This window comes from Paroedura picta, chromosome 3 (assembly GCF_049243985.1).
Source record: "Paroedura picta isolate Pp20150507F chromosome 3, Ppicta_v3.0, whole genome shotgun sequence".
NCBI classification, from domain to species: Eukaryota; Metazoa; Chordata; class Lepidosauria; order Squamata; family Gekkonidae; genus Paroedura; species Paroedura picta.
The window spans coordinates 13,622,719-13,647,474 of record NC_135371.1 but is presented as its reverse complement, the minus strand read 5'-3'; the positions used below and the strand labels follow the sequence as shown (position 1 = coordinate 13,647,474).

General features: G+C 49.5%; 1 protein-coding gene and 1 non-coding gene across 10 annotated transcripts in view; both read right to left on the bottom strand.

The window, feature by feature from the left end:
• Positions 1 to 5,130: 5,130 nt before the first annotated feature.
• On the bottom strand, positions 5,131 to 5,220 carry TRNAY-GUA (transfer RNA tyrosine (anticodon GUA)). The gene is given in 2 exon segments: positions 5,131 to 5,166; positions 5,184 to 5,220. It is a non-coding gene; the product is annotated as a tRNA-Tyr (tRNA).
• Positions 5,221 to 13,792: 8,572 nt separating this feature from the next.
• MGAT1 (alpha-1,3-mannosyl-glycoprotein 2-beta-N-acetylglucosaminyltransferase) overlaps positions 13,793 to 24,756 on the bottom strand; it is a 43,709-nt gene continuing 32,745 nt past the window's right edge. For 8 of the 9 annotated variants that reach the window (XM_077324691.1, XM_077324689.1, XM_077324690.1 and 5 more), the window contains one exon: positions 13,793 to 18,585. In XM_077324691.1, coding sequence (XP_077180806.1) covers positions 17,164 to 18,510 — 1,347 coding nt within the window. In that variant the 5' untranslated portion in view covers positions 18,511 to 18,585 and the 3' untranslated portion in view covers positions 13,793 to 17,163. Of the gene's footprint in view, positions 18,586 to 22,993; positions 23,176 to 24,756 lie in introns of those variants that run through there. The other variant, XM_077324695.1, reaches the window with a different exon arrangement.

The following is a 24,756-nucleotide window of genomic DNA, read 5'->3' as shown; positions in this document are numbered from 1 at the left end:
TTAGGGCAGGGGTAGTCAAACTGCGGCCCTCCAGATGTCCATGGACTACAATTCCCAGGAGCCCCTGCCAGCCCCTGCCAGACTGTCCGACCTCTTGAAGAGTCAGAACTTGAAACCTTTCAGGCCACATTGTGTCTTGGTTGCATTTATGCCTGACCTTGGTCCTCTGCATTTTGGTGGGCAAGGGACAATCTGAGAATGAAATGTGATTTAATAGGCTTTATGGAGCCTGGAAGAGTAATGGGGGGGGGGGGGGAGAGAGAAGTATTTTGAAACAATTTAGACCTGCTGTTGCCATGATTCTGTTTTAAGAGAAAAGAAGCAGCCTTATTAATCTGTTGTTCCAAAATAAAAGCCCAGAGGCAACTTCAAGATTAACAACATGTATTTGAACATATATATGTTTCAGTTATTTATTTATCCATTGTGACATGAGCCTTTGAGAGTATTTTGTGACAGCCCAGCACGCAGAAATTGAGCAGAAGTTTCCCACGTTATTTTGGAAAATACATGCCCAGCCCGTTTACTCTAAATGACAACCGTGCACTCTGGGAGATGGTGCGTAATACAGGCGCCTGTTGTAAAGGTGGAAATGCTGGATCAGGGTTGGCAGCAGGCCTGGAGTAAAAAAAAGGCATGTCCCTTTCATAGAAGCTTAATGTGTGCGTAGGTTTGCCAGCCTCCAGGTGGTAACCTAAGTTTCCAAAAAGTCCTGGCGGTCCAACGAAGTTTCAAAGTGTCACTATACCTTTCAAAATGGTCTCAAATGTTCACCATGTAGAACTCTTTGTATTATAATCACCTTTTAGAGAACTAATGTTCAAACCAAGATATGTAAATTTATCAGTATACAGATTCATATTCATATTGAAATTCATACACATGAGATAAATACCTACTAGTTCATGTGATAATGCTGTATATTTATGGATTATGTTTATATCTAGGCAACACCACTGATGACGCGTTTGAAAATGGATGTTGTTTTAATCCAGATTCTCGTTTTGGCATCTTGACCTGGTTGATACACATAATAAAAGAGACCATGTTTTTCAAAAACTGAATTTATTGCATGACAAGTGTTGGTCCTTTTCCTTCTTTTTTGAGCTTCCAGGTGGTGGCTGGACATCTCCTGAAATCACAACTGATCTCCAGGTGGCAGGATCAGTTCACTTGGAGAAAATGGAAGGTAGACTTTATGACATCATACCAAACTGAGCTCCACTCCGGTCCCCGCCCTAACCCCAGCCTTCCCAGCCTCTGCTCCAAAATCTCCAGGGATTTCCCAGTGCAGAATTGGCAGCCTTATTTGTGGAAATGGGCGACTGAAGGATTTTATGGCATGGAGGCCTACAGAAAAATATTGCCAAGAGACCTACAGAAAAATTGTCTGTTTCAAACAGGTTTAATGGGATGTTATTTACTGGATAATGTTTTTTACATTATCTGGTAAATGAACCTATGTGAAACAGACAATATTTTTCTGTGGGCTTGCTGGCAACCCTCGCTCCAAAACTCAACCGTTAAAAAAATGCTGGTGTTGTGTGGATACAACCCAAGTAAACTGGCAGCTGGTGCAGATATTTAGCACCTGCAGAGGCAAGACCTGCATAATAGTCTACATGCAAACAGCACCATGACAGTCACACATCTGATCATCTCTTGTTTGTTCAGATAGCCCTTCTAGAAAATACCTCTTATTTGAGGTGTATTCTGAGTGACACCTTCAGCCTTCATATCAGAAAAGGCAAAAGAGCCCCTGTAAGGGATCAAGAAGGTTGGTCAGAATTAGTTTTGGAGAAGCTGCTAAGCCTGGAAGTAGGGCTGCTAACCTCCAGGTAGGGTTTGGAGCTCTCCTGGAGATCACAACATCTCCAGACCACACTCACTCCCATAAAGAAAATGGCTGCTTGGGAGGGTGGATTGTATGACATTATATTCTACTGAGGTCCCCACCCTCCCTAGCTTCCCCACCCAAACCCCACCCTCCCTAGCATCCACTTCCAAATCTCCAGGAATTTTCTGACCCAAAGCTGGGAAGCCTACCTGTGTATTCCAACAGTTTTAAGCCATTCCAGCTTTCCAGATTATTGAGCTTGTTTTCAACATCTGGTTTCAATCAAAGTTCTGATGAAGACATTGCCTCTCGGCATGTACAGAGTACTTCCCCATTCATAGAAAGTGATGAAGAGCTTCCCTGGTCAGAGGATGTGATATTCAGGCACACTGGATTCTTAGCACCATAAAATTAATACTTAATTCTAAGATTGATTGTCCCTCTAGATTCTAGATGCCCAAGGCACATTGAATTCAGAGCAGTGTTCCCAGACACCAAAGATGGGATCACGCCAAATTCCCCTTCCCCAGCCTGAGAGAGGGCTGATCTACTATTTTTGGCAACTGCATAACTTCACCATGAGGCCAAGTTATGTCTGAATAGAAAATTGCCCCATAGTATCCAGAAGGAGGCAGCAGAGAGTTAAAGACTTATAAAGCCTGTGTTGGTGTGAAGCAGCACAAAAACCTCAGGCAAACTGAATTTACTGTGAAAGACAGAGAATAATCAATTCCCTGCTATCTCTTCCCCCAGATGTTCTTCCCAGATAGGGAACTCCAGACTATTTCATCCCCGGGCCCACCATTCCTCTATAGCCATAACATTTTCTTCCATGGGATCTTATTCCACATTTTCTATACATATGTGTATATATATACAGACTCAGGAGAGTACCAGTGTGGATCTAAAGCAGCAGACCAACGTTTGAGACCAGTAGCACCTTTAAGACCAACAAAGTTTTATTCAAGAGATATCTGCTTTTGTGGGCAAGCTTATACCTTGAATAAAACTTCATTTTCTGCCATTGGACTCAAACTTCATATGTTTGTATGTTGTCCATAGTCTGTCTTTCATAGCCAGACTGATTTACCCAGTCAAATACAACCAACAGCATGGGACATCTGGTAAACAACGTTGTAGGATTTGGATTGCAGAAATCTGCAACAGAGCTGCAACAATGCAGAAGCATTTAAATGGGGCACATTAAATTACACAGCAAGAGCTGATTTACAGCAGCAAACGGTCCACAGTACCAATCCTTTTATCCCCCTGAACCATTAATTGAAATACAGCCCAATCACTTACATTTCAAAAACCCCTCCTGAATAATTCAGTTTTAAATAGTTCGCAGAAAGCCAGGAGGACGGAGGAGCAGTCTTCCTGACTTCCTCAGAACGGCCATTCATAGAATCATGGTCTTGGAAGGGACCTCCAGGGTCATCTAGTCCAACCCCCTGCACAATGCAGAGACTTACAACTGCCTGCCCACCCACAGTGACCCCAATTCCATGCCCAGATGATGCCTGGAGAGTCTGGCCTGGAGGAAATTTGCCTCGCACCGACACAACCCTTCCTGCCCGCCCACACACAATTTGCCTAAGTACACAGAATCAAAGTTTTCATCCCATAAGGGGGAGTCTCCAGTGGAGAATTCTCATGTGCAGGCTGTTGTTAATTGTGCCCATCTCAGGCTGGCTCCTGGAGAATGCCCAGCCAGACAACCATACAGGGATACCACATTACTTTCCCCAACACAAGAAACCTTCTGAGGACAGAAAGTAGGCAGAAATCCATTGCCTCTCAACAGGATCACTTGGGGCCAGGTAAGGGTGAGTTGGGGTGAGTCCAGCTAAGGCATTTTGGGTGAGAGCCCAGAACCAGTTGGCAGGCGCTGCAGGAGCCACACACACGGTCATGAGATGGTCGCCAGGCAGCGAGCAGACCAGCCTACTTCCCGGAACACACATGGCAAGGCGAGCGGGCAGGCCTCACAGAGTGGTTTGTCCCCGGTCTCCTACCACCCTAGGGATAGCTCTGTCTGAGGCTATCCCACACCATTGGCCAGCGGTCAGAATTAGGATTAACCAACCTTTATGGGCTGAGGTGCACAAGAAATCCCCCCCTGACCTGGACGGCCCAGGCTAGCACACTCTTGTCAGGTCTCAGAAGTGAAGAGGGGTCAGCCCTGGTCAGGGGTCGGAGGGGGGACCACCATGGAAGATCAGGGTTGCCGCACAGAGGCAGGCGACCACTCAGTGCTGGTCACCAACTAATTTTTTTTAAGAGTACAGATCCTTCACTGCAGCTAAGAGGGACCGTCCGCCATTTTGGGGGGGGTTCCCCTCTCTCACCTCCCCCCCCTCCCCCTCCCCGCGCGGTTTCCCTGCAGCACAGCTCCAAATCTCGTCTCCCCTTCGGGGCATGTCCGTGCTTCCTCGGCTGCTTCCCACCCGCCCTGTCGGGCCAGCCACGGTCCTGGGCCAGAGAGCAGCCCCTGCGGGCCAGTCCTGCTCCCCGCCTCTTCCCCCAAGTTCCCTGCCTGCCCAGGCCTTTCCCATTCCAACCCTTTGTTGTCCGTCTGAGCGGATTCTTTGAATCCCACGACACTGTCTCCGAGGAAGGGAGCGTGCACATGGATGCTCATGCCTCAAACGCAACTTGGTTGGCCTAAAATAGGGTGACCCAATTTGAACATTGGTAAAGCGGGACACCATTGACGGGGGGGGGGGGAGTTCTTAATTAAAAATTTGGTCTATATGGAGCAACAAAAAGTTCCATAGAATCCATAGAATGCAAAAATAGTACTGTCATATATATTTTTTAATTTCAACATAAGTACAATTTGCCAGGCACCCCCAGATGCCCCTCCAAAAGCGGGCCAATCTGGTCGCCTTACCTTAGCCTAAAAGCCCCCCTCCCCGACTCTAAATTTGTTGGCCGCTTGTATTATTCCGGGGGGGGGGGGTGCGGCATTAAGTTAAACTTTGGTTTCTGCAGCGGAGCGAGCCGCCGCCACCCGCCCGATCCCGGGCCCCGACAGACGGGAGCGCAAGAAGAAGCGCGATCCAAGCTCGTCGGCTTTCTTCCCAGCGAGGCACGGCCAGGGGAGGCGCACGTGGTGTAGATCTGCGGGATTCCCGACCCTCACAAATGGCTGCTGCAGGGTCAGGCGCACAAAGAACCCCCCCCCGCCCCCAAAATCATCCCAGGTCCAGGAGATGCAAACTGAAGTTAAATGTGGGCGATTTGTAAGGGCAGGATTATAGGGGAGAGAAGGAAAAAAAAATACAACGTCCTTCGAGCCGGAATCGAACCAGCGACCTAAGGATGACTCTTGAGATATCCTCTACAGTCCTCCGCTCTACCAACTGAGCTATCGAAGGAACACGTCAGAAGCGGTGGATCATACCGTATTCATGCTTCTTCCGCAGAGCTCGGTTATTTTCATAGCCGCGTTCCGGGAAAGCCCAGCCGGGGGAGCTTCATAATATATATGTTGGAAACGCTTTGATCCACCTGCTTCTGCTGCTCAGGAATCTCGTTCCAGCGAAGAGGCGTCGCGTTAGTCTCGTCCTTTACCGATCAAACGTGTCTGGTCTTTCCATCCGCATTTAGGGTGGTTTGTTTTGTTAGAAGGGTGCTCCAATGGGCGCCTTACAGGGACCTTTGGCTGACCCGCTGCTGAAAGACCCCCCAGCAGGGCAGCGCCGGGCGCAGAATTGGGGGTGGTGGGGGGAGGATCTAAACAGGCGTGGGCTTGTTTCCTTTTCTGGGTCTCCTGGGGAAAGCCTTTCTCCGCCATCCGCCAAACACTTTAAAACCGGAGACGTTACCAAAACCGGCCCTGCACAGGCCAGTTTCAGACCCCCGGAGGCTGCCCAAGAGAAAAGCCCCCCTTTTGCCCCTTTTGCAAAATCGCGCTTTGATGGGCGCACCAGGCTGCCGTCCTACCCTTCGGCCACACGGGGGCAGCACGCCAACGGTGCCAAGGAGCCTTCGCTCAAGACCGGCCGCCGCCACCGCCGCCTGCCTGGAAAAGCGTCTGAAAAATCAACGCGAGATGGGATCAGAGAATCGCTTTGCTTTGGTCACCGTCTCGCTTCTTCACCTCGACAGCCACGAGCTCGACTGCCGCGACGCTTATCATGCTCTGATTACAGAACAGGCTCTTGAGAATGACGGTAGGGGGATGTTCCTGGGCACGTGCAGAGTGCCTTATTTGGGGGAGGGCGAGGAGAAGAGATGGAGTTCCAAGTCAAGACGAGGTCAAATTTGTGCAAAGCACTTTCAGTATGTGTGTGTGTGTGGGGGGGTATTCTTTAAAATAAACATTTAAAACGTTAAGCATCTTTTGTGCATATTTCTTTCCTCTTTCATCTTTGGAAGATAGATAGACCGGTGGCATAAATGCCGACCACCTATTTTTCTGGGCTTGATCTGGCTTTGCTCTGAAATTCTTTACTTCGCACAGATTACTCGTTCACAAAGGTGGGGAATCGAGATCTGACATCCTTTAAAGATGTTGGCGACCCTAATTGCCCCGTTGTTTTAAAACTGGTCAGGATCAGGCTTGCTTAAGAAGCACAGGGCAGGAATAGACGTCTCCCTTGGAGGATGGGGATCGAATTAAAGGGACATAGCATCACACCATATTGCCTGCACTTACTGGCTCCTGGTTTACAAAGAGCCTACATCAGTGGTTCTCAACCTTCCTAAAGCCAAAACCCTTTAATGCAGTTCCTCACACTGTGGTGACCCCCAACCATAAAATTAGGCAAGTATTCTTTCACAGAAATTAAACCAAAACTGACCAATGGTGTGAAGATCCATTGTTCAGGATTGTATATAAATTGTTTTTCCCCCAGGGTTTCTCAGTTCAGTTCTGCCTCTTGTCCCACCATGCTGATCTTGCTCTTTTCCGCTACTCCAGACAGATTAATGTTCTATCTCAATCTACCCTACAAGGCTGTTGTGTAGATTAGCGATCCCCAACCTGTGGGCCATGGAGGTGGGCCCCGAAGGATGCCTTCTCCGCCCCCCCCCCGGCCCTTTACAACACACTTCGGGTGTCATTGTCTCCCATCACTCCCAGATGGGACTGTCTCGTAGCAGAGAAACAAGCTCAGGGTTCCCATTGATTTGTCATTGTCATGAGTTAAAATTTCCATGAAAATAAAATGTTCCTTATGTTCATTGTTGTGGCGTGTCTGCATCTTATTTTGAAGGGATGTTTAAACATTACCATAGCGATCAGAGAGCGTTAGGGCAGTGGTTGAGAGTAGAGGAGTAAATTACCCCCCCACTGGCCCTCAGTTAAAGACACTGAGTGGTCCCCGGCCGTCGTTGAGTGGTCCCCGGTGATAAAAAGGTTGGGGACCACTGGTGTAGATGGCATCCCACAGCGACCCGTGTGAAAGGGTCGTTCGACCCCCAAAGGGGTCCTGACTCTCCGGTTGAGAACCACTGGCCTACATGCTGGTGGGGTGCCATGAACTGCCATCTGCCCCTCAACAAGAGAGATCTATAAAAACTCCATACTGGGAGAAATTTTGCCCCTGTGGACAAGGAGAGATAGAATAGCTGGCTCATGGTTTTTAACTCTAATAACAGCCTTAAACTCCATAGCTCGTTGTTTGGTGATGGGAAATGCCCATCTGAGGACTTCAAGGCAAGATTGAAGCTGTGGTGAGGTTTCCACTATTGACAATGAAGTATCGTGAACTGAATGTATTATGTTGTAATGCCCGATCTAATTTGTGCCGTGGCTGTCATCGGTTCCCTGGACAATCTTGGTTTTGTATGCCAATAAAAGTGATGCTTAGAAATCACCTTTCGCGGACAGGGAAGCCTCAGCTCGATTGGGGGGAGGTGGGGGGAGGAGCTGGAGGTGGCTAATTGTGGTTACTCCATGGAAGAAGAGTCAGGCACTTTAACATGATGTAAACAGCCCAGAGCCAGCTTGCTGGGAGGACAGGCTAGAAATGGAATAAATAAACAAATTGCACTCCTGCCACGCTTCCCGCTGCTGGTGACCGTTTCAGCCTGAGATGATGCAAGGAGAGGTGATCTTGATGGTCCTCTGGCCTTCTTAAGCTGCCCCTCACTTGGGAGCATCGCAAGAAGCCCCTGCCTCAAGGGCCCCTGGCTGTGCTTTCTCACAGTTGTTGTGCCCCACCTGGGGCAGTGCTTGTGACTGATGCCCTCGCCTCCGCTTGGGCTGAGCGAAGTCTCTCTCTGAAACCTCCTGCTGGACGGCTCACTGGCTATGAGTTCATTGCTCCTCTGTCTGTGTATGTCTGGCTCATGGTGCTTCTATTTTCTATAAATAAATAAAAGCCACTCTCCTTGAAACTACTTGGATCGACTTCATTGAGGCAGAAATGAGATAGGATGATAGAAGACAGATGGATGGACAGACAGATGATTGATAGGGGATAGATTGATTAGGTAGGTAGATAGGTAGACGATAGATTGATAGGTAGATAGACAGGTGGACAGATAGATGGACGGACGGATGGACAATCGTCAGGATCTACAGCCTTGACTCTCCCCACCAGAAGAGCGGCAGCCTAATTATATTTTTAGGTGATTAACAAGGATGGACTCGATCTGCTACTGATGAAAGCACTGAAAACGGAATGCAATCTAGACCGTTCTGGCAGAGTCCAAGTCTAAATAAATATAAGAGATAAAAGAGACTCTTAAACTTTTGATCTTTAAGTAAGCCATTGGACAGATTCTTTCCTTTGTTGTATTTCTGGAATCGTCCACCTTCTTGCAGCACTTTCTTTGAAAACATCAGGAGGTGTCATCATGAGTCAGTTGCAGCTTACTGGGCCTTTACAGCACAGGCAGAACAACTCCATCGCCCCTAGGCGGTGGTCAGGATGCCAGCCTCCAGGCGGGACCTGGAATTACAACTCATCTCCTGACGACAGAGCTCAGTTCCCCTGGACAAAATGGATGCTTAGATCATTATTCTCCACTGAGAATTATTCTCCATTCTAATTATTCTCCATTATTCTCCTTTCCGGGCTGCATCCACAAATCCCCAGTGATTTGCTAACCTGGATCTGGCAGCAATGCCCCCCCCCCCCATCTTCTGCCAGTGGCTGGGGGGGGGGCGGGGGAACTCAATATGGTGCTGACCCCACTGGCTGTGAGGCGGGGGCACGGCTGTGCCCTCCTCATATCCAACCTGCAACCTCTCCCTTTCCTTTTATACAAGCAAACAAAGCTTGCAAGGAGCAGGTAAAAGACCTGCCGCCAGGCAAACCTTGAAGGAAGGAAACACCAGTCTTCTTCCCGCCCCCCTGCAGGCAACAGGATACAGTATAGTTGCACAGATTAGACCCTTTGAGTCAGGCCAGCTCTGGTGAGAAAGAGCTCAATGAGCGTTCTCCCTTGAAGGCAACGTTTCTCCTCCACAGACCATTTGAACACCGACCTTCCTTGACCCCAAAGACTTTTCCTGGCCAGACTTGCTTGCAGAGAGGCCTGTGATAAAACCACCCTTTGACCCTTTTCCTTTCGTTGGCACACGAGGGCGTATACGTCCACAGTTCCAATCACCACATCTCAAAAAGGGCACTGCAGATGTGGGGAAAGTACAGGAAAGATCAGAAATCACACGGCGATTAAAAAGCTTATTAAAGTGATGGAGAGAGGGGACAGAGAGAACTTCTCCCCTCTCTCCCCAAATTCTTGAAACCTCAAAGGTATCCAGTGAGGTTGGTGGGGGGGCAGGAGATTCAGGATGGACAAAAGGAGATACTTCTTTGCAGGGTGATTAAAAGGTGGGATTTGCTGGTAGAAGATGTGTTGATGGCCACAAGCAGAGACAACTTTAAAGGAGGATTAGACAGATTCATGCAGGATAAGTCTATCAGAGGATACTGGCCATGGTGACAAAAGGAAACGGTGCCTCATGCTTGCACTGTGGTCAAGCTGAACTTCTCTTTATTGTTCCAAAGTGAAGAAACTTCCACATTCAGGGGCAGTAAGCCTCAGATACCAGTGCCAGGAAATGATGCCCAGGATAGAGAAGGCAGAGAAAGAAGTTCTTTTCTCCCTTTCTCACAATACCAAGAACCTGTGGGCTCTCAATGAAATGAATGAGCAGTAAGTTTAGAACAGATAAAAGGAAGTCCTTCTTCACCCAAAGAGTAATTAACACATGGAATTCACTGCTGCAAGAAGTGGTGGCAGATACAAGAACAGACAGATTCAAGGTGGGGTTGGATATACATCTGGAGCAAAGGTCCATCAGTGGCTATTAGCCACAAGGTATAGATGGGGCAGCGATGCTCTGTATTCTTGGTGCTTGGGGGGCCATAGTGGGAGGGCTTCTGGAGTTCTGGCCCTGCTGGTGGACTTCCTGATGGCACCTTTTTGGTGTGATCCAGAGCATGAGACTGGAGGGGCCATTGGCCTGATCCAACATGGCTTCTCTTATGTTTTTAACGTCAGGAGAGTGTCTCAGCCTCTATGCCCTGTTGTTATTCTCCAGAGTACCTGGTTAGCCACTATATGAGACAGGATGTGGGGCTAGATGGTCTGACCCAGCCAGGCTCTTCTGATGTTTACATGATAAGATTTAGTCATCAGTGTGTTATTTCCTGGGACACCCCCTCCCCAAACTTTGAGCGTGACTTCAAATGGGCTTGATTTGAGCCTGACCTTGGTCGTGTAGCATCCTCTATGGCAGAGGTAGCCTGAATGTGGCTCTCCTCATGTCCCTGGACCACACGTGCTGGCAGGGGCTCATGGGAATTGTAGTTCATGGACATCTGGAGTGCTACAGAGTAACCCCCCCTGCTCTATGGGACAATTATTGAAATGGATACAAATTCTCTCCCCCACACATGTACCTTCCTCAAAGGATGAGAAACAGTCTTATACCAAGTCAACTTGGTCAGCATTGACTAGCAGCAGCTAGCTCTCCAGAGCCTGAGACAGAGAAAGGACTTCCCATAACTTGCCACTGGAAACTGCTTAATTGGTGTTGCCAAAGTCTTGACAGGAGACTTTCTGGGTATAAAAACACACATTTGTCTGCTGCACCAGGCAACTCCCCCCCCTCCCTGGGACTGCTACTAGTACAGACAGTTTGGTGTAGTGGTTAGGAGTGCAGACTTCTAATCTGGTGAGCCAGGTTAATTCTGCACTCCCCCCACATGCAGCCAGCTGGGTAATCTTGGGCTTGCCACAATGCTGATAAAGCTGTTCTGACCGAGCAGTGATATCAGGGCTCTCTCAGCCTCACCCACCTCACAGGGTGTCTGTTTTGGGGAGAGGAAGGGGAAGGCAACTATAAGCCGCTTTGAGCCTCCTTCGGGTAGAGAAAAGCGGCATATAAGAACCAACTCTTCTTCTTCAGCATTCTCAGCTCTGTGGAGCACCGTTGAATACATTTTAACAGGAAGATGACCACAAGAACTAGGCTCAAGTTAGGGTGGAACAATGTCCTTCTCTTGTCCCAATTCCATGCAGTGAGGTTGGCCCATGGCAAGAAACATCTGGAACCATTTGGGTCGGTATGCGATCAAGGCCACGAAAGACAGAATTTTGTGTTGCTGCTGGGTGGATGGTTGGGTCTTGACGGTGGGAAGGAGGCGGGGAGCAGAGATGTCGGGTCTTGTCCTAATTCTTGGGCATATAAAACTGGCCAGCCAAGAGCCTGGAGAGATGCCAACCATGGCATATCAAAGAAGGCTGATCCATACCTGGTAATGAGATGCTGGGATTTCTGGAAAGAGCACTTCACAGGGAAAAGTAGCTGGAGAACGGGGACCCTGACACCACCCCCAAGTTCAAAAGTGACACACCCTTGACATAACATTTTGTGCCTTGGGGTTCCCTGGCATAGAAGGTCCTCTAGCTGAAACTGCAGCCCATTCAGGAAGCTCCTCCAAGGTAGACGAGAACATTTTCAGCTGTTGAGTAGGAGTCCCTCATCCATCTTGACCCATTTATACGGCCACCTGCTTTGAAACAGGACTATTAGAGCACCCCCCCAGCACACCCTCTTGACTGGAGCAGGCACTAGCTGCATTCCTTTTAATAGCCAGTTATAGCTGGGAAATGCTCTTTTCTCCTAAGTTGTTCAAGCCTTCCCTTCCTTTTATTATCACAGTGATGTTTTACGCTACAGGTAGGTTGTCCTGCCTCTTCTTGCTCCTGCATTTGGCTCGGTGCCCCTCTTCCACCCCAGATTTATGCTCCCACGCAGGAGCCAGGACAACAAAGTTCCCAGTGCAGAAAGGGCCCTGACCTAGACAGCCCAGTCTAATTAGATCTTGGAGACTAAGCAGGGTCCACCCTGGTCAACTACCGGAATGGGAGAAATGCAAAGAACATCAGGGGTGCTCTGCAGACGCAGGTCATGGCAAATCACCTCTGAACATCTCTTGCCTTGCTGCCGTGTCAGCTGCGATTCGAGAACCAAAAAGTTATAATTGGTGGAGAAGATGGACATGCCCAGCCCTTCCCCTTCCAGGTTTAGGAGCTATTGAATGGACTTGCTCTGTACCCAGCACCATCTACCCTGCTTCCTTAAGAAAAGTACACTTTGGGGGAGGGGGAACACACACACACACACACACAGAGGTACAAGTATGGTAGAAACCTACTTTAGCCCCTTGTGTCATAGAAATAACTTCACGTACAAGACCAACGGAGCTGGAAGCATCCCTAAGATTCATGGCTACATCAGCTGCTCCACCCAAAATGGCAGGGGAATCCTGAGTGGGCAGTTGTCTGGCCAGCTTTTCTGCTAGGGGTCAACAAAAAGATTCTCTGTGGAGAGAAAAGGGATGGAGTAGAGGGGAGGTGTTCCGATCAGGGGAACCAGATGAGAGCAAGCAGAAAATCCAGCAGGATCTGACTCACTGGCAGCGAAACCACCTCCTTGGCAGAGGACGAGAGGCACAGTGGGGCAGCCTCCTTGAGAATGGAAGAGTCTCCGGTGACAGATGGCATCCCGCCAAAGCCAGGCCTCGCAAGAACTAGGCTTGTGTCTGGACACTGGATCCGTCTGGCAAAATTTCAAGGCAACAACAGGTTGAGGGGGAAGAGCTGGCAACAGCAGAATGTAGGCTGCACTCCGGAAACATTTTTAAGACGGAGGTTTCTTTGGGAGGATGAAATCGTGCAGAGTTATTTCACACAAACTTCAGTTTGCAAAGAATCTGAATTGGAGGGGAGGGGCTAGAGAAACAGCAGCATGGAAATGAGGACAGGTGGGATGGAAACCGCAGCCATGAAGGACAAACATATTCAGCGGACTGAAAAATCACATTCAAAGGCCTCCAAATTGCACTACTCCACGGGTGGGCAAACTGTGGCCCTCCAGATGACTATGGACTACAATTCCCATGAGCCCCTGCCATGGACCTCTGGAGGGCCACAGTTTGCGCACCCCTGCCCTATTCAATGGGGCTGGAGATTTCGCCAGCAGTCGCCGCCCAGCAAGTCTTTTAAGCTTATTCTTGTGGTTCCCTCCTGTTCTCCAGAATCCCCATTTCCCGTATGCATTTTCTTTCTTCAGGGCCAGTTCTGCAGGGGCACAGACTGCCTCCCATAGGAGGGGCAGCACAATTCCGAGCCAAGCTAGAATGCAAAGATTCACTCTGATATCCCTGATGTTAGCACAGCCTAAAGCCTCCGTCCTTCATGTGGCATCTCAGGTTTACATGGAAGAGGATGAAGGGCAGGCGTGGAGCTAAGAATCAAACTCCGCACTCCTCCAGTTGCACGCTTCCCGTCCCCCTCCCCCTAGGGAGCCCTGCTTGCGAGCTTCCCACAAGCTGCCCTTGAGCTTTGCTAGCAACAGAAGATGGGACCAGATGGAACTTCAGTCTGAACCACCCAGCCCACGCTTGTGCTTCTAAGGCCTGCCTGCTTCACGCTGCCTGGACAGATCTAGGCATTCCACAGCAACCAGAGACACCAGGCTTTTTCTTGTTTCTTGGAAAAAGAACCAGTATTTTTATTATGATTTTATTCTGGAAAATAACTTTTTGCAATTTTGAACTCTTCTTTCACAGGTTGAAATTTGGACGTGAAAAGAGCACCTCTCCAGCAAATGGTGCTTCTCCCCCCCTGCCCCAAATTTGCACAGTTTTATTTCCAGCTGGTCATCACTTCCAGACAGACGGTTCCAGCAGTGGGAGGAGGCTAGGGAAAGGGCGAGCGAGCGAGCGGACACCTTGAAGGCTGCTAAAGGAGAGCTCCTCCAGGGACCCAGAAATTTGCTCTCTTTCTTGGGGCCTCCACTGACCACTTTTCCCATTGCTCTTCTCTGAAACCGACTGCTTGGAATGGAAATGGAGGAAAATAGCACCATGGGCTAGAACAAATCAACACAGGATGAGCGACAGATGGGATGAATGAAACACTGACACAGGATTAGGCCATCCAGAGAAGGAGAGGGGGGGAGGAGGGAGAGAAGTCCTCATGGATCAGGCTCTTTTGATACAGGGACGAAGGGCTACGTCGGTCTCTTAAGACACCGTCCATTTGCAACTTTGGGTGGCAACAGCAGGGGGAAGCTGTACATGCCAGAGAAACCCTCCAGAGTCCTACAGAGGGATGGAGTGACTCCTTCCTGGAAAGAGGGCAGAGGTGCGGGCCAGGTGAGCTGATGTGGCGGGAGAGAGGCAGCTTCGCTGGCCTCCTCCTGCCTGCTCTGCTCAGGAAGGCTAGCTTGGTGCCTGCACCCTTCGGGATGGAAGGCGGAAGCAGCAGACGGGAGCGGAAAATAATCCACCCACCACTGTCTTTCATAGACATGAGGGTCCATTCATTGCTGGTGGCACTCCTTTGCGAAAGCCCCAAGGGGGAACAGCACGGGAGTCACTTCCAGCGTAATATTCCAACAGCTGAAATTCAGACCTGCTGGGAGCACCAGGTGGAAACCCCAACACACACACACACACCCACACACCTCCCCCCGCTCTAGGAGGCCATTCCCACTCCTGCACACTCACATAAAAATGCAGGAAGGACACAAGGAACCGCCTCCTCAAAGGCCTCCCTCTGCCCTCATGCGCCTGAAGACTAATTCTGTTCCCACGTTGTTCCTTTTCCAAGCCAGGTCCTTTCTGACGGCCCCTCGTCCACAGGCATCTCTTCACCAAGGTCCCTCCTCTAAAGTGAATCCCCCCCTTTAGCAGTGACAGCCCCTCCTCCTCCCCTCAAGAGATCCAGGGCTCCATGGCAATGCTGGTGCCTCACCCGGTCAGAGCAGAAAGCAAACTGGAGAAACCAGGTCGTTTGTTGGGAGTCCTGCCCACCCCACAACCCAAGGCACCATATCTTGGCCTCCTCACCATCGGTCACGACAAGAGAGGGAGGAAGACCTCCTTCTCCCCCTCCAACCCCCACATGCACGCACTCTGCTGAACCTGGTTCACAGGAATTTCCTGACCGGAATCCAATTCTAAAGCGGAGACAGCGTCTTTTGTCCCTCCACTCACCGTGGGGACAGCTTTGTTTGTTTTTTTTTAAAGAAAAAGAAAAGACAAAAGTAATACAGCATCCAAACAAAATATTACCCTTTGGTGTGGTCTGAATTTTGGCCAAATGAGGTCTGAAGCCCCCATCCCCACCTCTCCAAGTGGCCCCGGAGCAGCTCCGCAGCACTTCCTAGACGCTAGGCTGGAGAAGCGGGACTCCACACTAAGGCAGCGCCCCCAATCCCAGGGAGCCCCTTCTGGTGTTCCAGGCATTCTCTCCTCCCGCGGATGTGGCGGTGACCGGTTCTAACGTGGCGGCCCCAAAAATCGAGCTTCAAGGAAATGGTTTATAGGGGAAAGAGTAATGTCCCTCCGATTCGTTTAGGAAAGACCACTGCCCCCCCTCCCCACCACTGAGCAGAATTAAGGCAGCCTTGTGGTAGGAGGGGGGGCACATCTCCTTGCTACAACCTATCAGGCCATGGTGACTCAACCTCCCCTTGAGCACTATGCAGATTTTCTCTAACGTGGCTACAGAAGATACTCGGGGCTCAACCAGAAACCACACAGGGCATCACCCATCTTCCACTGTAGCACTTCAAACTGCAGATGGGGAGGGGGGTGGGCATAACCTTCCACATATAATACTTCACACAAGGGCACTCATGCCCCTAGCATGCTGGAGGGGATGGGGGGGACACGAGCCCACCACCCTTCCGTCAACATGCTGGCTCCACACAAACGTTCATGCCGAGAGGCTTTCAGACATCTGATTCCCAGACCTGCTATGGGAAATGCTGCAACCCGGGAAGGTTCCCTTTTTCTGGCCGGCTGACTGGATGGTTCTTTTGAGCAGTGCTGAGTGCAAAGGCCATCTCAGCACTGGATGGGAGAATGAAGGCAGCTGGAAGATCAGTGGCTGCCTCTTTCAAAGTGTGCGCTTAGGCGACACTGAACAGGCCTGGCATGGAGCTCTGCTTGCCCCCATCTACTTTAACCCTCCAGCACTTGGGGGTCAACGTGGCTCATCTCTCCGGAGTTACTGAATGATGATCCGCTTGGCCTTTCTCAGCGCTCTCCTCTTCCCCACTGTCTTGTCCTAGGTGATTAAAGCAGTATCTCGAACGTCCAGGACGCCCGAGCGAAAGAGGCCAATGTGGTCAATAAAGATGATCTTCCAAAGGGGCTTAGCAATCAACCAAAGGAGCTTCCTGCCTTCTAAGCTTGCACTTAAAATGAGAACTAATTGGGTCAGCAGGAGAAGAGAGGCTCTCCCTCCCTCCCTCTAGATCAGGAAGGAAGCAGAGAGCTCTGCACCAACGGCGACCCCTTGACTACGGCAGACAACCAACTGGGCTTCCGCCTTCATGCGTCTGGCACTGCAAAAGCAGATGACGACCTTGGCGGGTCATCCCCAACAGAGATGGGGCTGCATCTAGTTTGCCGAGTCACAAGTTGCTCAGGCCCGTGACGGATCTAACGGAGCTGAGGAAACCTCAGCGGGTGGCTGCTTTGGTTCAGTGCTGGCTCTGGCTTCAAAATCACCCACTTTGGGACGCCACCAAGGATCTAGCAAGTAAGCACACCGCCACATCCGGAAAAAAGAAAGAAAAAGAAAAGTGGAGGATAGGCACTGGAGAGAAGAACTGAGAACACTCAGAAGGCTCCACATCACCCCTTAAGCTGGGGCTTCAGAATATCTCTAACCACCCATCCCCACCCTATCCGGTATTTTAAGTGCACAAAAACAAGCCTCATCTCTGGAATGCACTCGAATGCCACACAGGAAAAACAAAATACAGCGTTTCCCTCCCCCGCCCTCAAGCAACCCCCCCCCCCGAGTCCAACATGCTTCCGGATCATCAGCCGCTAACTCCAGCTGGGGTCATAGCCTATCCAGTCAGAAGGGGGCGCTAAATAAACACGCCGGCTTCGGTAAAGGAAGCTGACAATGCCCCGGTAGCCGGCACGAGGCACTCCCGACTTGAGGTCGTCCATGACGCCCAAAGCCTTTGCAAAGGCCTTGAAGGAGTCCCGAGTGGTATACTGCACCCTGACGGTGCCCAACTCCCGGCGCTGGTTGCCCTGCAGCTCTTCTACCCGCAGTTCGGGAGCGGCGTAGACTTGGTCCCGGAATGAGCGGTCGTACTCATTCTTCTTGAGGTAAGAAAGGTCCATCTGGGTGAAAGGCACGAAGCGGTCGTTGAGCTTGATAAACTTCAGGTGCTGGTCAAAGAACTGACCGTGGCTCACCCCCTTGCGGCCGAAAGTCATGGTGCGCGACACTTCGGGCCTGATGCACGAACGGCCCTGCCGCTGTTCAGGCTGCCGCATCCAGTCATCCCAGAAGGCCTTGGGCCACTTGGGCTCCAGCTCGTTCCACAGGTCGGACAACAGAAGCCAGCCCAAGCCGGGGAAAAAATCCGTGCGGTAGAGAAGGTCGGGGTGGGCCGCGTCGACCATCTGTTCCTTGCCGTTGTCGTTCCAGGCAGAGACGCACCAGAGGGTCGGGTCGGCCAGCAGGAGAGGAAAGGCTGCCTGGAAGTACTCAAAGAAGTCTGGAGCCACTTCCAGGTCGTCTTCCACCACAATGGCCGCTTGGTGCTGGAAGGTCCGGAAGACCTGGCTCAAGGCCCAGTGGTAGTGCCGGGCGATCTTGTAGTAGCCCTGGAACTTGCGGTGGTCGGTGGGCACGGGGATGTCGCTCAGGTTGGGCTGCTTGATGTGCATGATGGCGTCTCCGTAGGAGGCGATGACCCGGGCCGTCTCGTCGTGCCCACAGTCCTGGCTCACGATGATGGGGAACCGCTCCGGCGAGGGGCGGTAATGCAGCAGCTTGTCGAGGCAACGGCGGACGGTGCTGCGGTCGCAGGCGATTACCAGCACCGGCAACACAGCGTCGGGAGAGATCTGAGAGTGACGGGACAAAGGGGCGGCTGTGGAAGGCTGGACCGAGGCAGCTGCTGGGGGGTGAAGCTCGGCCTCGCCGGCCTTCCTCCTCCTCCAGAGGTCACTGTAGCGGTAGATTTGCTGCAAGAGGTCCTTCTGGTGCTCTAGCTCCGATTCGGCATCCTGAGCCAGACGGATGACCTCCTCGGTGAGGCGGCCGTGGTCTGAGAGAGACTGAGGCCGGGTCCACAAGAAGAACAGGATCAGGGCGTTCCAGGCCACAAAAAGCACCACGCCCCAGAGAACCAGACTGCTTTTCTTCAGCATCCTTCACAGGCGCGGGCCTCCACGCTGTCTTCTTGTGCTTTCCCCTCTTATGGGTATCACGCTGCCACCATGGACCTGCAGAAGGGGTGGTAAATGAGAGATTGTTAGGGGAAATTCCCAGCCTTCTCAGTTTGCCTCCCTTCCCAATCTGCTAGAAGTTACACCCTTGTCCTTCGAGGTCTGTTTCAAGTGCCAAAACAGGATGGGGTTTTGCTATAGATCAGGGGTAGTCAACCTGTGGTCCTCCAGATGTCCATGGACTACAATTCCTATGAGCCCCTGCCATCATTTGCTGGCAGGGGCTCATGGGAACTGTAGTCCATGGACATCTGGAGGACCACAGGTTGACTAACCCTGCTATAGAAGACACCCAAAGCTCCTAGAGTCAATACCATTCTTCCCTAGGTGGGAGAGACCTATGAGGCCTTCTCTTTGAGGTTCTAGAGGAGTTAAGGGGAGTCACAAGCAGCAGCTGTGCAGAGTTGCTATGTGGTACCTCTGTTGTTCTCCCAAACAGTCTGGAAGTCCCTTGCCTTTTTGCTCTCTATAACCATGGGACCTATTTAAGAAGCATTAAGAGAAAGCAAAACAAAAGCTGCGGCGTAACCAACTTTAAGATGCATCCAGGTTGAGGTGGAAGGTGCTGGGAGCCTTCCTATTCGAACTGATGACCTTTGCTTTGTAGGAAATGTTAACTGTGAAGAAAATTCTTGGCCATCTTTCTCACATCACATTAAAACAGCCGCTTTGTGAATATGTCCAGAATTATTTCTATCACCCTGACCAACCTTATTGATTAGTGGACTTAAAAAAAAAAAAAAAACCAGAAAAAGAGGCACTAATTTCTGCAAGATCTGTTTGGTTGATCTTATTTGCACCAGGTGAGCGGACAAGGGGCTATTTGCATACATGAGATGCAAAAAATGTACAGGCTAAACATATTGTGTAAGTAACCATTCTAAAATAAGGGGGAAAGATCTGAATTTAGCAATGAAAAACGCAAATACAAGCCTCCCCATATCTTCTCTCACCACCCCAAAGAGGCATTTATTTCTGTTTATTCATATCCCGCCTTTTCCTGGTGGCTCAGTGTGGATCACAACAAGTCAAGGCAGTTCCATAGGGCTGGCAAGGCAGAGCTCTTTGAGAGCCAGTTTGGTGTCGTGGTTAGGAGTGTGGACTTCTAATCTGGCATGCCGGGTTCGATTCTGCACTCTCCCACATGCAGCCAGCTGGGTGACCTTGGGCTCCCCACGGCACTGATAAAACTGTTCTGACCAAGCAGTGACATCAGGGCTCTCTCAGCCTCACCCACCCCACAGGGTGTCTGTTGTGGGGAAAGGAAAGGGAAGGCGACTGTAAGCTGCTTTGAGCCTCCTTCGGGTAGAGAAAAGTGGCATATAAGTACCAACTCTTCTTCTGAGATTACTGATTAGGAGTCTGCACTCCTAGCCAACTACATCAAGCTGGGATAGGGAGCTAGGATAGGGAGGAGGCTGCTTTTTAAACCCACAGTACTCTCCTAAGGATGGGGAAGAGTTACCACTCCCTCCAGGTTTCAAGAACTGTCTCCAGGCAAATAATGTTGAATAAGCAATGTCAAGATGGCTGCTGTGCTGTTTGGGCAAACGGACCTCAAGGTAACAGGCTCTTTCTCCTCAAAAGCCAACGGGTGCCCTTAACTCCTCGCATCCCTCCACTGCTCTTCATTTCCCACCAGTGTCTCTGAACACCATAACAGCTTCTGCCAACCTCAACTCCGAGAACGAAGGCAGCAGCTCATGTAGTCGTAGGGGGAAGCCAATCCACGCCGCTGTCATTTGAGTGATTCATCTGATGGACAAAATATTAACAGCTCCCCTTTCAGAGTAAAGAAAAGACCACAGCTAACATCCCGAGGGAATCACAAGAAACCCTCACAGAACAGAGCCTGATATCGGCTGGCACAAAACCTAACCCAACAATGCCAGGCTGTGGCTACAGGACAGCTGCTGAGAACCAAGATGGGTCAAAGCCAAGGCTGGCATTCAGCCTGGCGTGTGTCATCCTTGCCCTTCTGGCTCCACTAATTCTTCAATATTCACTGACACGGGATCTGAAAGGATGTGGGACGGTACTTGACAGAAACCGTGGCCAGTCTGGAGGTTGGAAGGCTTACATGACAGGACTTAAGATGAGCCAAACTATTTGGGGGGTTTATTTTTTGCAACCACTCTGGAGCACATCCCTCCAATTCCCAACGCTGCATTCATTCCCCCCCCCCTCCAATAAACTCAAGCTCCGCGACAAAAAGAAAAGAAAAGAAAGAAAAGCTATTTAACTAGAGCAACTAAAACGTGTTCGTTGCTGATATTTAAGGCTGTTTTAATCAGCTTAGTCGCTAGACTAGTTGGAGCATCCCTTCATTGATAGGCAGGGGCATTTTAATCACTAGGGCTGTATTTTAATGGGTGGGGTTGTGAGTTCGGGGCATGCTCGTTCCCGTCTCAAGAAACCGGTTCTCGCGGGCATGAAAGAAAGCAGACCCGCAAAGAGCTGAAGTCTAGGGCAGGAGTTACTTGGCGATCGGCCACAGTAATAAAACTCAGGCAGCGTTAAGTCTTTCCTGTGTGTGTAAAAATGGGTGTAAAGTCTAATTTCCTGTGGCGTGACTTTATAAAACTTGCAGCAGCCAACAGTTGCAAAGGGCTTCAAATTATGTCCGGCTCAGGAGGTGATTCTGCTGCGTTGTTGTGAGATAGGGAGCTGTGGTTCGTTCCCAATGACAAGAAAACACTGCAAACTTTGGAAGAGCCAGTGGGGGGGGGGGAGTGAAAAGATACAGCAAAAACAGTTTTCCGTTTTTTTCCTCCCTAAAGCAGGGGTAGTCAAACCTGTGGTCCTCCAGATGTTGTTGGACTACAATTCCCATGAGCCCCTGCCAGCAAACGCTGGCAGGGGCTCATGGGAATTGTAGTCCATGGACATCTGGAGGACCACAGGTTGACTACCCCCGCCCTAAGGGACATTTATCAATTTTTTGAAAGGAAAAATGGGCAAATTCCAGAGAGTGCTAAAAAAAATCCTGTGAAATATTTTTTCTTCTTTTTTTGTTGTGAATCGGTGAAAATGCTTCTTCAGGCATGAGTTTTAACAACCGAGAGATATATTATGAAAAGACTGGAGACATCTTCCTGGGAAAAACTCTGCCACAGGAGAGCCAGCTTGTTGGAGTGGTTATGAGGGGCAGTCTCTAATTTGGAGAACCGGGTTTGATTCCCTGCGCCTGCACATGCAGCCAGCCGGGTGGCCTACAGCCAATCATCAGTTTTCTCACAGAGCCCTCGCAGCCCCACCTCCCTCATAGGGGAGAGGAAAGGGAAGGTGAATGTAAGCCGCTTTGAGACTCCTTCAGGCAGTAAAAAGTGGGGCACAAAATCCCAGCTTTCCTTCTACTATGTAACATTGTCAAGGTATTATTTTGCTTATTTTTTGGTTGCTACAATGATGTGTTCTCCTTAAACATGATGGAGGATCATATCTTTATTCACTGGTTTCAATGTTAAAAGGCTTAGCTTAAAAGCAAAATATGCACTGAGACTGGGTTTTGTCCAATTACTTTCGTTTGTTACGACCAAATTTGTTTTCTCCCTTTACATTTTTCTTCCCACTCAGTAAAAATTGACAAGCACGTGTTCTATGGTAGCACAAAGAGCAGCAATTTACAACTCTCTCTTTCTTATAGAAAACATAGATATTTATACTTTAAAATGTCATAAATATGCTGAAGAGTATAATCAATGAGGAGGAGTGCTTGCAGGAGCAGGACTGAAGTGGCTGGTAAGTGCTTAGTACGATGCTTAAAGTGAGTGGCGTCCTTGCAGCCCATATTCTGGATTGATTCCCTCGTCTCTGACCTTCGCTTATGTTCTACAGAAGAGCCCCTTGTGGTGCAGAGTGGTAAGGCAGCCGTCTGAAAGCTTTGCCCATGAGGCTGGGAGTTTGATCCCAGCAGCCGGCTCAAGGTTGACTCAGTCTTCCATCCTTCCGAGGTCGGTAAAATGAGTACCCAGCTTGCTGGGGGGTAAACGGTAATGACTGGGGAAGGCCCTGGCAAACCACCCCGTATTGAGTCTGCCATGAAAACGCTAGAGGGCGTCACCCCAAGGGTCAGACATGACTCGGTGCTTGCACAGGGGATACCTTTCCCTTTCCCTTATGTTCTAGAACTCTGCTTTGGATTTCCCTTTGGCCTTGAAGTCATAGATGAGGTCTACCTGGCATCTGGATTCTGGAATGATATTGTGACAACCTACTATGTGTCTGCAGTCAGGACAAATATACAGTCAACAGAGCCTGATTTTAAGCCTGTTGTTCGTTCTATATGCCGTGGACTACAGCATGGATAGCCTAAAATTATTCTCACACCCCATCTAACTTCACAACTGATCCCTGGTTGCAGACCCCACTCCTTCCTTAGATATTAATCCTCAAATCTTCTTACCTCCTTGACTGGCCTCTTGCCCCTGCTGCTTAGCATCTGTATCAGGAGAATTCTTAATCCTCCCCACTCACAGGGAGGATCTCGGCTACATATTTAACAGTGCAGCTCTATGTAGACTTCACAGCCAGATATTATTAGAGCAAAGTTAGCCATTTCAAAGTCTTCACATCTCCCAGAAACTGTACGCAAGCCGCAGAGAGCTGCTGTTGAGGATCTCGGTAAAGCCTCACATACAGCTGACTCTAATTTGGGACAGTTCAATTATAGCCACATCTCCATTATGGTACTGGGCTCAACACAGCCATCCTCAGGTTGCAGCAAAATTCCAGAGGGGTAGCAATGTGTAAATTTGCCACGACAGATTGAAAAACGGGTCCTTATGGCATCCCGAAGACCTCCCAGTTCTACATATGATGCCCCCCCAAGTCAAAACGTTGACTGCCCATACTATTTGCAGCACAGCTGAGCATATGAAACACTTTTACACCCACACACAAACTCCAGTTCCTTATCCATCAGGGAGAACATATGGCATTATGTACAGAGTAGCATAGTCACTAAAAGCTACAAATCAGTCCTCACAGTTTCTGTCTCTGAAATGAGCCCCCGAGGTATCCCCAGGAAAGACACTCCTGCCTCAGCTAAGATATGGCAATGATGCCGTTGACCTTCCTTGCAGGGGGGTTGTAATTATAACAAGGCAAAACACCTGAAGGCAGTCTGTGCATGGCAAGTAATATTTTACTAACCGTTTACAAGACTGGCTATGGAATTGTATATAATGGTCACAGAGGAAGGTGCCTTGCCCTTAGCTGATCCAGGTCGCTAGTGGTTATTCTGACGGGCAGTGGCTCTGCAGAGTCTCAGGTTAAGCTCTTTCACATCACTGGCTTCTCAATCACTTTCATGGAAGGTGGCGGGGACTGAACCAGGACCTTCTACTGGCAGTCTTCAAGCAAAGGTTGGATACACACTTTTTTCTTGGATGCTTTGGAGGTTGGACTAGATGGCCTGTGTGGCCCCTTCCATGATTCTAGGATTCTATAAATCAGATGCTCTGTGACTGAGCCACAGCCCTCCCGTTTCACACTGGAAGGTACGTTTGACAACTAAGTTGATTCCAAGAATTGTTAGGTCCCCACTAAGCCTCACTTCTACCCATTCACTGCAGATGGATGGGTGGTGGGCTGGCTGCACCAACGCTAGAAGATGCCTCCTAGTCACCTGAAGCAGACTAGGATGCAGTATAAAGCTTCAAATAGTAACTTATTTTATGGGTTTAAGATTGGGGATTTTATTGTCATCAGATTATTCTTATGTAAATATGTAAATGCAAATATTTACATTTTTATATTTTTATTTATTTATATACATATGTTGTGAACCCCCGCGAGCCAGCTTGCTGGCAGCAGCAGTATAGAAATCAAATTATAAATACAAAATAAATAGCCCCAAGAACAAAGAACCCAGCCGGTGCCTTGCTTTCCCTTTTGATCTCAGATCTAAGTTTGCCAGAATCTAGCTTCCTGAAGGAGAGGACAAAGGACCATAATATTTTAAACAAATAAAATAGTGCCCCCCTCAACCTGCTACATACTTATTTTTCTGTATTCATGACTGAGGCCATTCAAAACATTACACAACTCATAAAAACAATCCAAAGTAAACCCAAAATTAAACCCAGCAACAATACAAATCAGAATGCTAACATACCCCCTTGTCAATAGAGAACATCCCCTAATAATTGACAGAACACAAACAGA